Source organism: Erinaceus europaeus, chromosome 11, assembly GCF_950295315.1.
Source record: "Erinaceus europaeus chromosome 11, mEriEur2.1, whole genome shotgun sequence".
Taxonomy (NCBI): domain Eukaryota; kingdom Metazoa; phylum Chordata; class Mammalia; order Eulipotyphla; family Erinaceidae; genus Erinaceus; species Erinaceus europaeus.
In genome coordinates, this window is record NC_080172.1 from 68,705,776 (window position 1) to 68,721,890 (window position 16,115).

Genomic DNA, 16,115 nt, shown 5'->3' on the forward strand with positions numbered 1-16,115 from the left:
TCCTGAAGATAGTGGAGTCTATATATAGCAAACCTACAGCCAACATCATACTCAATGGTGAACAACTGGAAGCATTTCCATTCAGATCAGGTACTAGACAGGGCTGCCCTCTATCACCATTACTATTCAACATAGTGTTGGAAGTTCTTGCCATAGCAATCAGGCAGGAGCAAGGAATTCAAGGGATACAGATTGGAAGAGAAGAAGTCAAACTCTCCCTATTTGCAGATGACATGATAGTATACACAGAAAAACCTAAGGAATCCAGCAAGAAGCTTTTGGAAATCATCAGGCAATACAGTAAGGTGTCAGGCTATAAAATTAACATTCAAAAGTCAGTGGCATTCCTCTATGCAAACACTAAGTTAGAAGAAATTGAAATCCAGAAATAAATTCCTTTTACTATAGCAACAAAAACAATAAAATATCTAGGAGTAAATCTAACCAAGGAAGTGAAAGACTTGTATACTGAAAACTATGAGTCACTACTCAAGGAAATTGAAAAAGACACAAAGAAGTGGAAAGATATTCCATGTTCATGGGTTGGAAGAATTAACATCATCAAAATGAATATATTACCCAGAGCCATCTACAAATTTAATGCTATCCCCATCAAGATTCCAAGCACATTTTTTAGGAGAATAGAAAAAAATGCTACAAATGTTTATCTGGAACCAGAAAAGACCTAGAATTGCCAAAACAATCTTGAGAAAAAAGAGCAGAACCAGAGGCATCACACTCCCAGATCTCAAACTGTATTATAGGGCCATTGTCATCAAAACTGCTTGGTACTGGAACATGAATAGGCACACTGACCAGTGGAATAGAATTGAGAGCCCAGAAATGAGGCCCCACACCTATGGACATCTAATCTTTGACAAAGGGGCCCAGACTATTACATGGGGAAAGCAGAGTCTCTTCAACAAATGGTGTTGGAAACAATGGGTTGAAACATGCAGAAGAATGAAACTGAATCACTGTATTTCACCAAATACAAAAGTAAATTCCAAGTGGATCAAGGACTTGGATGTTAGACCACAAACTATCAAATACTTAGAGGAAAATATTGGCAGAACTCTTTTCCGCATAAATTTTAAAGACATTTTCAATGAAACGAATCCAATTACAAGGAAGACTAAGGCAAGTATAAACCTATGGGACTACATCAAATTAAAAAGCTTCTTCACAGCAAAAGAAACTACTACCCAAACCAAGAGACCCCTCACAGAATGGGAGAAGATCTTTACATGCCATACATCAGATAAGAGTTTAATAACCAACATATATAAAGAGCTTGCCAGACTCAACAACAAGACAACAAATAACCCCATCCAAAAATGGGGGGAGGACTTGGACAGAATATTCACCACAGAAGAGATCCAAAAGGCCGAGAAACACATGAAAAAATGCTCCAAGTCTCTGATTGTCAGAGAAATGCAAATCAAGACAACAATGAGATATCACTTCACTCCTGTGAGAATGTCATACATCAGAAAAGGTAACAGCAGCAAATGCTGGAGAGGGTGTGTGGTCAAAGGAACCCTCCTGCACTGCTGGTGGGAATGTCAATTGGTCCAACCTCTGTGGAGAACAGTCTGGAGAACTCTCAGAAGGCTAGAAATAGACCTACCCTATGACCCTGCAATTCCCCTCCTGGGGATATATCCTAAGGAACCCAACACATCCATCTAAAAAGATCTGTGTACACATATGTTCTTGGCAGCACAATTTGTAATAGTCAAAACCTGGAAGCAACCCAGGTGTCCAACAACAGATGAGTGGCTGAGCAAGTTGTGGTATATATACACAATGGAATACTACTCAGCTGTAAAAAATGGTGACTTCACCATTTTCAGCCGATCTTGGATGGACCTTGAAAAAATCATGTTGAGTGAAATAAAATAAAGTAGAAATCAACTAGAAGTGGAGAAGACCCAGTGACGAAGAAGAAGAAAAAGAAGAAGAAGAAGAAGAAGAAGAAGAAGAAGAAGAAGGAGAAGGAGAAGGAGAAGGAGAAGGAGAAGGAGAAGGAGAAGGGGGAGAAAATTCAAAGATAAGCTCTCCTACACTACTATGTCTCAACAAATTTGCTCTATAAGATGACAAAGCTGAGTATTATAAGGGGTTTTGGGGGGCAATTGTTCCTTCTGAAGAAATAAAGGTTTGGGAAAAATTGATGAGACACAGAGACTACTTTTCTAAGAATTCTCCAAAACAATGACCTGAGAGGTGATGCAGTGGATAGAAGCATTGGATTCTCAAGCATGAGATCCTGTGTTTGATCTCTGGTGTTTTATGTGCCAGAATGATGCTCTGGTTCTCCCCCTCTCCCATAAACAAACAAACAATTTTCCAAAGCAGAAAAGAGTACTGTGAAAAGCAAAAAAAAAAAAAGGCTTCCAAAGATGTCTACATCCTAATCCTTGGAATTTATGCTCATTTACATGTCAAACAGGTCTTTGCAGGTGTGATTTTATCAGGAATCTTGAGGTGGGGATTAACCTGGATTATCTGGGTGGCTTACCTTTAAACTCACAGGGATCCTTATAAAAGAGGAAAGCAGGAGGGTCAGAATCAAAACCAGCTTTAAAGATGCTGTGATACTAGCTTGGAAGATGGAGGAAGAGACCGTGGACCAAGGAAAGCAGGTAGCCTTTAAAACCGGAAAAGGCAAGATAATGGTTTCTACCCTAGAGTCTTCAGAAGGTATGCAATTTGTAGACTGCTTGATTTTTATGGAGGTGGCGGTGGTGGTGGTGGTGGTGGTGGTGGGGCTTCTGACCTGCAGAACTGTAAGATAATAATAAAGATGTGCAGTTTTAAACTCCTAGGATTGTGATGAGTTGCTATAACCACAATAAGAAACTAATATACAGAACTACACATTGTAATCTTACAGGCTTGCAACAAACTATTAATAACAAATAAAATTTTTAAAAGAAACTAATATAATTACTAATTATACCAGTTTGTAAAACCAATGAGTCTGACCACTTGTGTTTCTTCTCCTACTTTGTGGTCTAACAGAAGCAGAAGAAAGCTGGCTTTGGAATTAGATTGACTTATCCTATTTTTGTTCCTCTGAGATCTTTTTCTCATCTTAAAGGAGGGCTGTGGAGAAGATGAGATGAACAAAGGGCCCAGCATATAGTAGACACTCAAAAACACCTTTACTTTTTTTCCCCCCATTTCTCATTTAATAATTGAATTCAAGGGACCTAAACTTTGCTTATAGTGACCTGTTGTTCGATTTTGGATAACTACTTCCTCTCCTTCATAAACTTAAAGAGAGTTACTTATTAAGCCTCTGAAAGTATTTAATTAGAATTTGTATTATGGCCACTGGTTAAAAGTATAAGTTAGATGTGAAGTGCTGTTATTCTTTGACTGGATAATTACTTCCTATCGTAAGTCACTTTGAGTTGTACTGAGGCTCTAGCTCTAGAGATATTATTTTCTGAAAGATTTAGGAAGTACTTCACCTGCACCTTAATTAAGTACTGTGAGTTCCAATTAATTAATGCTTATTAAACCTACACAAACTTATCATAAAAGGCTTGATGTTGAATATTATTTACTTTTTATAGGGTTGTTACTTCCGGTATTTTAATATGATAGCTAAAATTGTCCTATAAAAGCTGGCAGTTCAGCATTGTATTAGGTAATACCTACTTCACAATCACATTGCTAAGCAGGAACCACTGTTGTTTAAAGAATTTCATGCTTTTTGTAAGAAAGGGGTTAGAGAAATAGTGAGAGCTATTCTTTTCTATCAGGGTAAATTTATAACAGATTTACACACCAAATCCTTATTCTTAAGCACAATCATATATCAATAGATTGACTAAAAATTGTAAACCCTTAAAGTATTGAAAAAGGCAGTTTATGTAGTGGTAACTTTTTTAAATGCTTTTTTAAAAACTTTTTTTACCAGAGCACTGTTCAGTTCTGGTTTATTGTGTACAGGGTTTGAACCTGGGACTTCGGAGCCTCACACTTAAGAGTCTGTTTGAATAACCATTATGCTGTCTACCCTTGCCCTTAAATACATTTTTTTTCTTTACTGGGGGAATAACAGTTCACAATCAACAGTAAAATACAGTTGTTTAAACATGTGTAACATTTCTCAGTTTTTCACCTAACAATTCAACCCCCACTAGGTCCTCCTCTGCCATCATGTTCCCAGACATGAGCCTTCTCCTTCACTTGACTCTTTTACTTTGATGATGATAATGAGGTCCCCTCTCACCCTCACCTACCTCCACTCTTGTCAGGTTCTGTTGACTTTTTCTTGAAACTATGACTTTGGTCTGCAAGACATGCATTTTTTTCAGTCTTCACTGCCACTACCTACAGTAGCTCCTTTCAGGTTCCCCAGCACACTAAGTTCTTTTTCATTCCTAGCACTTTACACACATGGCCTCAGCCCATCACACTCTGCCCTGTGTGCGGCTAGCTTTGCATTCTTCCGGCTGCAATTTGAAAAGCATGTCCTCAGATAGCCCTTTGTTGCCTAGCTGATCTCAAGAACATTTTCCCTCCCTTCCTCCTATTCCTTCTCTCCACAGTGTTAGAGAAAATAGTACTTCACAAAGTGCTGTAAGGACCTTGAAGCACTTAGCACGATTTATAACACACAGCATTCTAAATCCTTTGCATACAATTCATGAATTAATATTTGTAAAGTGTTTAGAACAGGGTAAGGCATTGAATAATGTGAGATGAGGGCTGATTAAAAAATTCAGCTCCTGTAATACTCATAAACTGCTCTGTCAGTGCTATTAACACAGCCTGACAGATGGGCAAGCTGAAGAACAGAGTGCTTGCTTGCTCAGGTCTGCACAACTAATTTGTGACAGAGTCTAGCTACACACTTGGTCTGGCATCAAAGTCCACACACCTAACCATTTTCTATATTTTGTTTATATTCTAGGTGTCCAGTCCCCACTTCATTGAAGGAACATTCAATGCTGTGGTCTTTTTTGCTATGTTACTGTCTCTCTGTCACTATCTTTTAAAATTTCATTTATTTATTTATTTATTTTACCTTTTTGTTGCCCTTGTTGCTTTTTTTATTGTTGTAGTTATTATTGATGTAGTCGTTGTTGGATAAGACAGAGAGAATGGAGAGAGGAGAGGAAGACAGAGAAGGGGAGAGAAAGATAGACACCTGCAGACCTGCTTCACTGCCTGTGAAGCGACACCCCTGCAGGTGGGGATCTGGGGGCTTGAACCAGGTTCCTTAAGCGGGTCTTTGCGCTTCGCGCCAGGTGTGCTTAACCCACTGTGCTACCGTCCGACTCCCTCTCTGTCGCTATCTTAAAACAATCTAGAACTAATCATAGTGACTTTCACCTAATAGATATATTCAATAAATATTTATTTAATAATGAAAGAACAGCTTTAATAAGAAAACAAAGTATGGGAGTTGGGCGGTAGTGCAGCGGGTTGAGCCCACGTGGCACCAAGCGCAAGGACTAGTGTAAGGATCAGGGTTGCAGCCCCTGGCTCCCCACCGGTAGGGGAGTCGCTTCACAAGCGGTGAAGCAGGCCTGCAGGTGTCTATCTTTCTCTCCCTTTCTCTGCCTTCCCATCCTCTCTCCATTTTTCTCTCTGTCCTATCCAACAACGACAACAATAATAACTACAACAAAAAAACAACAACAAGGGCAACAAAAGGGAATAAGTAAATAAATAAATATTTAAAAAAGAAAGAAAAGTCATGATGCATAAAAAAAAAACAACCCAAAAACTGGGGAGATATTACCAGTGGTAGTGTATGTACCAAACTTGCCCTATAAGTCCCAGATTCAACCCCCATACCACCACATACCAGAGTTGAATAGTACTTTGGTCTACTTCTCTGTGGTTCCCTTTCTCTCATGAAAATAAGTAACTACACATTTAAAAATAAGTTAAACAACCTCAAAAAATCATTTTGAGGACCACAGATCAGGCATCAGTGGATAATATATATTTGCATTTTATCATTCTTACAAATGCATGATTCTGGCTGGGCAATGGTGTCACGGACGGTATCCCACACTCTGGTGCTCAAGGCTTCAGAGGTCCCAAATTCAACCTGTTACCACCATGTGCTCAGCTTAGCAGTGCTCTAGTTTCTCTCAATTATGAAAACAAATAAATTAATTTAAATGTAACTTTATTTCTGTTTTTAAATTTTTATTTACTTTCCCTTTTGTTGCCCTTATTGTTTTTATTGTTGTAGTTATTATTGTTATCGTCGTTGTTAGGACAGAGAGAAATGGAGAGAGGCAGGGAAGACAGAGAGGAGGAGAGAAAGGTAGACACCTGCAGACCTGCTTCACTGCCTGTGAAGTGACTCCCCTGCAGGTGGGGAGCTGGGGGCTCTAACCAGGATCCTTATGCCGGTCCTTGTGCTTCGCGCCACATGCGCTTAACCCTCTGTGCTACCGCCCAACTCCCTAAATGTAATTTTAAAATATAAAAATGTATGATTTCAAGTCAAGTCTTTTGTTTTAGACAAAGGGTGATGAGTATGGAAAGAATAAGTCATTAGGTAAAAGACAGCATTTATTTTCTTAATTGTTATCTCTCGGCAGAGGTTACCCCCACTTAAGCTAGAAAGGAGTAGAGAAGAGGCTGTGTGGGTGGCTTTTAAATTAAACATCTTTAAATCATTATGTTTTAAAATTTATTATTAGCATTATTTTTTAGAAAGTCAGTTGGCATAGACTGAGAGGTGGTACAATAGATAAAGTACTAGACTTTCAGGCATGAAGTTCTGAGTTCAGTACTTGGCATCATATGTGCCAGAGTGATGCTCTGGGTCACTCCTTTTCCAACCATTAGTAAATAAATCTCTAAAGAAAAGGGGTGTGGTCCGGGAGATGTCGCAGTGGATAAAGCGTTGGATTCTCAACCATGAGGTCCTGAGTTCGGTCCCCGGCAGCACATGTACCAGAGTGATGTCTGGTTCTTTCTCTCCTATCTTTCTCATGAATAAATAAATAAATTCTTTAAAAAAAAAAAGGAAAAGGGGAAGGGCCAGGTGGTGGTGCACACATTACAGTGCACAAGGACCCAGGTTCAAGCTCTTGGTCCTCACCTACAGGGGAAAGTTTCATGAGTGGTGAAGCAGGGCTACAGGTGTCTTTGTTTCTTTCCCTCTCTTTCTCCTCCTCCTGTCTCTATTCAATAATAAATTTTAAAAATTTACAAAGGTGTATTTAAAAAAAGGGGTAAAAATTAATTGGTCAGAGTTTTCTAAATGTTCCCCCAAGTACAGAAGTTCATGTTTTCCATGTTCAGCGGGGAAGCAATTACAGAAGCCAGACCGCCCACCTTCTGCACCCCATAATGACCCTAGGTCCATACTCCCAGAAGGATAAAGAAAAGGAAAGCTATCAGGGGAGGAGATAGGATACGGAGTTCTGGTGGTGGGAATTGTGTGGAATTGTACCCCTTATCCTATGGTCTTGTCAGTATTTCCATTTTATAAATAAAAATTTTTTAAAAGTTCATGTTTATTTATTTATTTATTTATTTATAAAAAGGAAACACTGACAAAAATTATAGGATAAGAGGGGTACAACTCCACACAATTCCCACCACCAGAACTCCGTATCCCACCCCCTCCCCTGATGGCTTTCCTATTCTTTTTTAAAAAATGTATCTTTTTCTTTCTTTTTTAATATTTATTTATCTATTATCTTTTGCTGCCTTTGTTGTTTTATTGCTGTAGTTATTACTGTTGTCATCGTTGTTAGATAGGACAGAGAGAAATAGAGGAGGGGAAGACAGAGAGAGGGGATAGAAAGACAGACACCTGCAGACCGGCTTCACCACCTGTGAATCGACTCCCCTGCAAGTGGGGAGCCAGAGGCCCGAACCGGGATCCTTCTGCCAGTCCTTGTACTTTGCACCACCTGTGCTTAATCCACTGCACTACCGCCTGACTCCCGGCTTTCTTATTCTTTAGCCCTCTGGGCGTATGGACCCAGGGTCATTATGGGGTGCAGAAGGTGGAAGGTCTGGCTTCTATAATTGTTTCCCTACTGAACATGGATGTTGACAGGTCAATCCATACTCCCAGCCTGCCTCTCTCTTTCCCTAGTGGGGTGGGGCTCTGGGGAAGTGGGGCTCAAGGACACATTGGTGAGGTCCTCTCCCCAGGGAAGTCCAGCTGATACCATGTTAGAGTCTGGAAACATGGTGGCTGAAAAGAGTTAACATATAAAACCAAACAAATTGTTGACTAATCATGAACCCAAAGGCTGGAATAGCTCAGATGATGAGTTGAGGGGGTCTCTGTTTTGTAGATAGTTAGTAGGCCTATTTTAGTTATATTCCAAAGGGCCCATGACTATACTTGTTTTTGTTTTTGTTTTGTTTTGTTTTTTTGAGCCTGACATCTGATATGCAGGCAGATCCAAGTTATTGTCTGGGGAGATGATGTCATGGCTGGAAAAAGACCAGAAAGCTGGATCAGAGAAGAGAGTAGCGCCCTTATATGGGAAAGGGGTATGAATATTGTTGACTATAAACCCCATCGATTTGATGTCATCCGGGGCCCATATTCAGCTTAGGAGCCTATGTGACCTCTGTATCCCTGGAAATATAAGCTCACATTCTGTGGTCATGAGTAGAAATGTTCCAAGCTGCCTCAGTTTTAGGACCCATCTTCCTCAGATGGAACATACAGTATATTGTTTAGACTCCCTTTGGAGGATAGAACATTTTCTGCTGTTGTTGATCCAAGTTGAGGGCAAGGTCCTATGGTGGCCCCACAAAGGAGTCTATTGTGTTGTTCCAGATAGAGATGACTGGTAGCAATGGAGAAAGGGATCTATTTGAGGTCTAGGCCCATCATGTCTGGGAATCTCAGGACTCCCTGAATAAGAAGTTCATGTTTTAATGTACTAATTAGATAATAGGTAATGATTACATAGCTATGTGAATTAGAAAATGAGAAAAAATTGCATTGATTCCCCAAAGGGCAAGAAAAATAAGTGAAAGTTGCTGGTAAAACTTTGAGAGGAAACTTCTCCAAATATCAGGTTTCTCCATGTTTCAGAAAGATATTTGCAAGACTTTCAAAGCAAATTCAGGCTAAGTAATTTGTCAAAGCAGATCATTTAATTTATGCACACTCATGAAAGGCCTACATCTCTAAGACAGACTATAAATAATACATGCATCTGGTTCTCAAGGGAGTATTGGATTGATTTGTTGCTCCATCACAGTGGATCTCATCTGCCACTCAACAATCACAGGCTGAAGCCAGACTGTCACATGGAGTGATATCTGATTACAATTATAGACATTGCATTTGTGGGAACACTGAATTTCTGGGATAATGTTGGCTGGTAGGATTACCAGATTGTAATCAAATACAGTTATTATAGAGAGGGCCAGCATCACATTACTTTTGAAAATATTTTAATCTAGAAACACTGGGTATAAAAATCAGTGACTACCTGGTGCTGTAGGACAGAGTATTCTGAGCCATCTGCTAATTATGTTCATCGGCAAGTAGAAATTTTGAATTAGGAATAGAGTATTGAGCATTTGGCAACTGAAACAAAGTCACACTCAGAATTTTTTAATAATTTTAAAAGGGAAGAGAGAAAATTCAAATCACATCAAAAACTCCATGAAGCCTTCAAAGCTGAATCCTTGTGGGCTGTTGAAGGAATCCAGAAGAAACAACCCCATGTGATTTTGAAGTTGACTTTTGTTCTATTATTTAATTATAGTCAACCCCCAACTGTTGGGGGAGGGTGATTTTGAATTGAGAGAATGCTCATCTGTTTTGCAAAGTCCTCCGACTGGTTCACTTTATGATGCTCAGAGACCCCAAGATGTAGGTGAGTTCCTATTATTATTAGGTGAGTTACTGCTATTGCTTTCTTTTTGTGTAGACTATAACATGTGTCCTTTGAAGACTTACAGAGCAGCATATTGCCTCTGCCACACACAGTATTATTGGGGTGGGTAGTCAAGGCTCCTTTTAATCTATTCACATTCTAAATGATACACACAAAAAGGACTTACATTCCTTGCCTTCAGCAGTCAGCTCTTATTACTACTATATTCAGTAGGATTGCTCTTAGAAGATGATGTCCAGAATCTGAGAGAGTTCAGTAGCTGCTCCAACTGGTACTTTAGTGGAAGGAGGCCAGGGAGGGTGGCTGGGAACAATATCTCTCATCTTCTCTTGGTTCTATACACCTTATCTGGTGACTAGTAGAGATTTGTTTGTCCACAAAGCAGAGTATACTGAGCATGAAGTAAAAATATTCACACACACACACACACACACACACACACACACACACACACACACACACACACACACTCTACTGTGCTAAGTAAATAGAAGAAATACCCTCAGGGCAGGGGTAGTTAGCATAATGGAGACTCTCATGCCTGAGACGTCAAAGTCCCAAGTTCAATCCCTTGAACCACCATAAGCCAGAGCTGAGCGGTGCTCTGGTAAAAAAAAGGAAAAGAAATACCTTCTACCAGTCAGAAAGGATGATTCTCTGGACCTCTCAGGAGCTTTCTGATTTATGGACTGTCTTTACTAATTTTATCAGATTCACATTCACCCCACCAATGGTGATTTTCTTTTATGAGACAAATTAGTCAGCTTAAGTTAGCATGTTGGCACCCAATTCAGACTTTGATAAAATAAGTCACACAGGGAAGAGCTGACACCTTGCTCTTTGGCCCTGCTGACGGTCTCACAGGAGAGCTGTCAGGAGGCTGGATCAGCGGAGTGTGCAGGCCTCACTCCTGGTCACTGTGCTTACGCACAGTGTGATTTGTGAGCTATTGCTGAGCACATAATGGCCACCATAGTTGCAGGAGCTGCCATGACTCCAAATGTGCTCACCTGAACTCAGCCCATCATACTGGGTTCTACAGAAAGGTTCTGTTGGATTCTGACCAGAATCTTGTTGTATGTGTCTTTGGGTTCCAAGATTAAGCTGGGCACTGACCTGGGAAGATACTCCGGTTCCTTCCAGCTATGTGTAAGGGGCATTTTACAATGTTTAGGCTGTAACTTCTCCTTTATAAAATGCAAGTTCACCAGGAAATATTGCCCCTGCATTTGTCGTGAGCAGATCTCAGGTTCAAGCCTGGCCCCTACCACACTGGAGGAAACCTTTGTGCTGTGGTATTTTCCCTTCTCTCCTTTCTATCCCTGTCTCTTCCTTTTGGGCCTCTCTCTATTTTAAAAATGTTAGATTGGAGTGGTGAAACCCCAACCACAGCAAAAGAAATAAAATAAAATTAAGTTGTCCGAGAAGTGGAGCAGTGGATAAAGTATTGGACTCTCAAGCATGAGGTCCTGAGTTTGATCCCCAGCAGCACTTGTACCAGAGTGATGCCCGGTTCTTTTTCTCTCTCCTCTTATCTTTCTCATTAATAAATTAAAATATTTTTAAGAAATTAAAATTAAAAATTACTTTTTATAGTCACCCCCCCAAAATAGTATAGCAATAACTGTTTTCCAGTGTGTAATGAGAGAATTCATAGATTAATACAGAGATATTAATCTCAGAGATCCATTCACTCAGCCTTGTTAATGTGTGGGCAAGGGAGGCTAGTAATGGTCACAGCCTGATTAAGTCAAAGTCTTGGTTACCCCACCTAAAATGGGGATACTCCTCTTCTTCCTTCTCCTCCTCCTTCACCTCCTCCTTCTCTGCCTCCCCCTCCTCCCCTTTTTGATACAAAGAGGGAGAAAGGTAGAAGGAGAGGGTGAAAGAGATTATAGCACTGAATCTTCCTTAAATGCAATGTGGGCTAGGCTGGAACCTGGGTGTGTCCACAGCAAAGCAGTACACTATTCACATGAGCTATTTTGCCAGCTCACTTTTATTATTTCTAAGAAATTGTCTCCAAAGTTCACAAACCAAGGGAAGACATCTAAATCGGTGTTCTCAACTCTGTTTAAAAGAGAGAGAGAGAGAGAGAGAGAGAGAGAGAGAGAGATTTGGCATTATTTCTAGGAGTTACAATTCCCAGGACTCCAGTGTGGCAGCCTGTTAGGATCATGCAGAGCAAGGCAACCTGCCTGGGTTTCTTCCTGCCAGAAGAGGGATGTCTGGTGACTGACTGGCCTTTACAGAAAGGTCTTTTTGTTCTTTGGTTATATTTCTGTCAGCCATCTTCTACCTTTCTCAAATATATAAGGAGAAATCTAGAGAAGGGGACCAGAAAGTCTAGCTGGACAGATGAAAATCCACCAAAACAGATAAGGCTGGTGATTATGTTTGAGCTAAGCTAGCTTTCAGTGCCACATGACTCTTGAGATACACCCATCAATGATGTGTGAATAAGTGATGACAGCCTTTTCTTTATGTCTATAACTAAATTTATCTCACCAAAAAGCATCTATTTTTGTTTTGGTATGGACATCAGAATAAGCATAGGGACATATACTTTATCAAGATACTTAACAATGCAGCTCTTCTCATTTTGCACAGAATAGGACAAATGATGAAGATGGTCAGTGAAAACCAGAAGATCTGTTTTTAAATTGAGATAATCAAGTGGAGGCATCAAAGAATAAAAGAAGTCAGATTGCAGACATATGGATGAAACTGATTTCTCAGAAGACACAACTTCTAAGCAACAGGATGAATTGCCATATGATGGGAAAATTGATATGTATGAGGATTATAATCCAACCTCAAAAAACATCCTTGATATCTCAAATCCAAGTATGTTTGCAGTAGATGACCCTCAATTAAAGACTATCCATACAGATGCTTGCAGGAATAAGAATAAAATGATTGATGGTTCTACCAACAAAAAACATGACATGGAGAAACTATACCTCACAGACCTTCACACTCCAGCTAATAAAAGAGATGCTTCCACATCAGACATTTCTGATAGTTTACTTCGTCATCTTTCCAAAGAGAAATGCTACAGAAGTCCAGGTATTACTTGTGAAACTCTCCCGCAGACTTCTAATGCAGCCAGTTTTGATGAAATTACTAAAAATATTATTTTGCATTATGCTAAGTATTACTGGCCAAAAAAACAAACTCCAGGACTCACTGACCAACTCAGCTCCAAGATGGGTGATGAAAATGATGATAAACTTTGTTGGTCTTCAACCATCACAGAAGGAGATGCCTCTGCTTTCAAAGAGCCAGTGGCTACTGAAGACAGCAATCATCAAGAAAACTCAAAATTTCTAATTAAAGTTAAAACTCTAAGTGAAAGACCACAGAGTTGCCAAGGGCAGGCACCCCAGAAACAGCGAATTGAAGAAACAAGTTCAGACAGTGGTCTCAAAGATGACCAAGGTTGTGCTCAATGGCCATTCTCTGATTTTTTGAAGGTCACTCCCAACGTGAATATCCCTAAAAATAACCTAGTGAATAGATCAAGTGGGAAACAACCAAGAATTCTTCCTAAATTCAGAGATAAGTCAGCTATTAAGCAAGATATTTTAGATAGTATGTCTAGAACAAATTATATTAAGAAACAAGATCAGAAAAAGAAAACAGCTGAGTTTTCACAACAGACACAGGTAAGTGAAAGGAGGGCTTAAGAAATAAACAATCCCTTAGGCAGAAGACCCTACCAATGTGTCCTGAAGCCCTTCCCCACTAGGGAAAGAGAGAGAAAGGCTGGGAGTACAGATTGACCTACCAACGCCCATGTTCAGTGGGGAAGCACTTACAGAAGCCAGACCTTCCACCTTCTGCATCCCATAATGACCCTGGGTCCATACTCCAAGAGGGATAAAGAATAGGAAAGCTATCAGGGAAGAGGATGGGATACGGAGTTCTGGTGGTGGGAACTGTGTGGAGTTGTATCCCTCTTATCCTATAGTTTTTGTCAGTGTTGCCTTTTTATAAATAAAAATTAAAGTAAAAAAAAAAGAAATAAACAGGGAGTCGGGCTGTAGCGCAGTGGGTTAAGCGCAGGTGGTGCAAAGCACAAGGACTGGCATAAGGATCCCGGTTTGAACCCCGGCTCCCCACCTGCAGGGGAGTCGCTTCACAGGAGGTGAAGCAGGTCTGCAGGTGTCTATCTTTCTCTCCTCCTCTCTGTCTTCCCCTCCTCTCTCCATTTCTCTCTGTCCTATCCAACAACAACAACAACAATAATAACTACAACAATAAAAAAACAAGGGCAACAAAAGGGAATAAATAAATAAAATAAAATTTAAAAAAAGAAATAAACAATCAAGCTACTGTTAATCTACATCAGTTTGGGGATGGGGAGGGTTCTCAGACCTAGTTTCACATGATGGCGTAGGAGGACTTGGATATTGGGGGTAGAGTGTTATGTGGAAAACAAATATTACACATGTACAAACTACTGTATTTTACTGTTGACTGTAAACCATTAATCCCCCCAATAAAAAAAAGATCCTGACTATTAAACAATTTATTCTGCTTTATATCTTAATGCTTTTTTAGCTGCTAAGTTGCAGATGCTACCATGATGCCAACCTGACTTCACTGGACAGATGGTCTCACCAATGTACCTTAGACCCCCACCTCTCCAGAGCCCTGCCACACTAGGGAGAGGGAGAGACAGGCTGGGAGTATGGATCAACCTGCCAACACCCATGTTCAGCAGGGAAGCAATTACAGAAGCCAGACCTTCCACCTTCTACACCCCATAATGATCCCGGGTCCATGCTTCCAGAGGGACAAAGAATAGGAAAGCTATCAAGGGAGGGGGATGGGATACAAAGCTCTGGTGGTGGAAACTGTGTGGAATTGTACCCCTTTTATCCTATGGTCTTGTTGATATTTTTTATTTTATTTTATTTATTATTTTTTTAAATATTTATTCATTTATTGAATAGAGACAGAAATTGAGATGGGAGGGGAAGATAGTGGGAGAGGGAGAGAGAGGCACCTGCAGCACTGCTTCTTTACTCATAAAGCTTTCCCCCTGCAGGCAGGGACCAGGGGCTCGAACATGGGTCCTTGCACACTGTAACATGTGTGCTCAACCAGGTGTGTCACCACCCGGGCCAGATATTTTTATTTTATAAATAAATTAATAGCAATAAAAAGGAACTAGTTTCAGTTCTGGTTTTGGAGAAATATACTGCCCTCTGGTAGTCAGTGATAGGCACTGAACTAATATATAATAGAATTAAATTCAAATCATATAACCTGGAATTTGAGCTCCCCACCTTTTTCTTTCATTCATTCTCTCCTTCTTTTCCCCTTCCTCCCTTCCTTCCTTCTGCACTCCTTTTCTTTCTTTCAGATAGAGACAGAAGCAAAGAGAGAGTGCGTGTGTAAAAGAGACCTCAGCACTGAAGATTCCTTCAATATGGTGAGGGCTAGGCTTTACCTGGGTCAAGCACATAGTAAAGCAGAGCACTATCCAAGTGAGGTATTTAGACAATCCTCTCCCTCTCTCTCTCTCTCTGTCTCTGTCTCTCTCTCTCCCCCCTTCTCTCCCTCTTTCTTTGTTTTTGTCACCAGGATTATCACTGGGGCTCAGTGCCTGCACAACAAATCCAATGTTCCTGGTGGCCATTTTTCTTTCTTTTATTTATTTTTCTGCTCTTTTATCTTCTTTTATTTGATAGGACAGAAAGAAATTAAGAAAATTCTGGTTTAAAAAAATTTTTTTTAATCTTTACTTATTGGATAGAGACAGCCAGAAATCAAGAGGAAAGGGGGAGATAGAGAGGGAGAGAGACAGAGAGACACCTGCAGCCCTGCTTTACCATTTGTGAAGCTTTCCCCCTGCGGGGGGGGGGGGACTGAGGGCTTGAACCCAGGTCCTTACACACTGTAACATGTGCATTCAACCAAGTGTGCCACCGCCTGGCCTTGAGAAAATTCTGGTTTGTGTTTTCCCTTCTGTTCTGATTTCTCAAATTCTGCCTATGAATGGGGATCATCCCATATTCATCCTTCTCTTTCAGGCTTATCTCAGGCTTATCCATCTAAGATGAATCGAAGAAGGTGAACTCATCATTCTTGATAGCTGAGCAGTATTCCATTGTTTATATATACCACAACTTTTTTTTTCTTTTTTTCTTTTTTTTACCAGAGCACTGCTCTGGCTTATGGTGGTGTGGGGGATTGAACCTGAGACTCTGGAGCCTCAGGCATGAGAGTCTC

General features: G+C 40.3%; 1 protein-coding gene and 1 long non-coding RNA gene across 2 annotated transcripts in view; both read left to right on the forward strand.

Moving 5' to 3' along the window:
* The first annotated feature begins 5,191 nt into the window (after positions 1 to 5,191).
* LOC132541405 (uncharacterized) overlaps positions 5,192 to 16,115 on the forward strand; it is a 101,315-nt gene continuing 90,391 nt past the window's right edge. Inside the window, exon 1 of the long non-coding RNA XR_009552602.1 lies at positions 5,192 to 5,310. This is a non-coding gene — a long non-coding RNA (uncharacterized LOC132541405). The remainder of the gene's footprint in view (positions 5,311 to 16,115) is intronic.
* Positions 10,937 to 16,115, forward strand: part of AKNAD1 (AKNA domain containing 1) — a 62,647-nt gene continuing 57,468 nt past the window's right edge. Inside the window, exons 1-2 of the mRNA XM_060201967.1 lie at positions 10,937 to 11,021; positions 12,483 to 13,540. Coding sequence (XP_060057950.1) covers positions 12,590 to 13,540 — 951 coding nt within the window. The 5' untranslated portion in view covers positions 10,937 to 11,021; positions 12,483 to 12,589. The remainder of the gene's footprint in view (positions 11,022 to 12,482; positions 13,541 to 16,115) is intronic.